General features: G+C 47.9%; 1 protein-coding gene across 1 annotated transcript; it reads right to left on the minus strand.

Annotated features, from left to right (window-relative positions):
• Window positions 1-182: 182 nt before the first annotated feature.
• Window positions 183-541, minus strand: LACBIDRAFT_315230 (uncharacterized protein; the record flags this gene model as incomplete). Its single annotated transcript, XM_001889559.1, has 2 exons — window positions 183-197; window positions 254-541. The coding sequence occupies 2 exons, from the start codon at window positions 539-541 to the stop codon at window positions 183-185; spliced, it is 303 nt and encodes a 100-aa protein (XP_001889594.1).
• Window positions 542-1,097: the final 556 nt, after the last annotated feature.

The raw sequence follows: 1,097 nt of genomic DNA on the forward strand, positions 1-1,097 counted from the left end.
AATTCCATTCAGATTCCAGCAGAATCCATTGGAATTCCATTCAGATTCCAGCGGAATCCACTGGAATTTGAGATTCCTACCATTCCAGCAGACTCCGGATGGAATTCCGACATTCTATGGGAGTCCGCTGGAGTCCGCCGGAACTCATGGGGGAGGGTAAAGTACTGAACCCGTGCAATATTTCACATATCACAGCCCTGGAAAGTGCATATGAGCTCCCTACGAGTTTAAAAATGAATATAGGAATGCATACCATCCCAACTGCATCAGTACAGATGGCTATACGAACATTCCCCTTCCTAAGCTCTTCTTCAATCTCTCGCTTTCGAGCCGTTCCAATTTTTGCATGATAAAATACAATAAACGATGAGGGGTCCTCAAAGCCTGCATCCCCTGCCCACTGACAAAGCTTGTCAGCAATATCTTCAGTCGCATTGCATTCATTGGTATAAACAAGGGTGATAGGGATGTCCTTGGGACTACTCGCGCCATTGGGTATCAGAAATCTGAGGTCGGCTTTGGACTCCTCCGGATGCTTCATGACTCAGACAGAAAGTGCAACATTTGGGCGGTCATTGCTTAGAGCCACAAGCTGCGCATCCTTGGTGATCAAGAGCCTGCGCCAGATGTCATCCAAAATGTGGTCAGGCAAGGTTGCAGATGCGATCATCATGACAACGTGAGGCAGAAGACATGCCCGAAGGACGCCAAGTTCAGCATAATCAGGACGGAAGCTTCCACCCCAGAGACTAACGCAGTGAGCTTCGTCAATGCAGACTGCACGAAGATGGTCTGTGAATTCAGTTCAAAAGGTTCCCTCCCAAGATGTTCATTGCAATGCTGAGCAAGGAGACGCCGGTTGACTTCATGTGGTTTGTACTGCCGGACTGCAACACGACAAGGTCTTGATGACCCAGTGGCCATGGCCATGTTCTTCGATCAGCGCACAACAGTGGAAAAAACATATTTATTGGAGGAGAATGTGAGATGTGGTGAACGGGAATGAATTAATGACGACGCCGTGCAATGACGCACCTCGATCATACCCAAAAAGGGTATCGGCTGGGTTTGAAATTCCCATGTACTACGTTACAGTT

The sequence above is a fragment of the Laccaria bicolor genome, genomic scaffold (genome assembly GCF_000143565.1).
Source record: "Laccaria bicolor S238N-H82 LACBIscaffold_69 genomic scaffold, whole genome shotgun sequence".
Lineage (NCBI taxonomy): Eukaryota > Fungi > Basidiomycota > Agaricomycetes > Agaricales > Hydnangiaceae > Laccaria > Laccaria bicolor.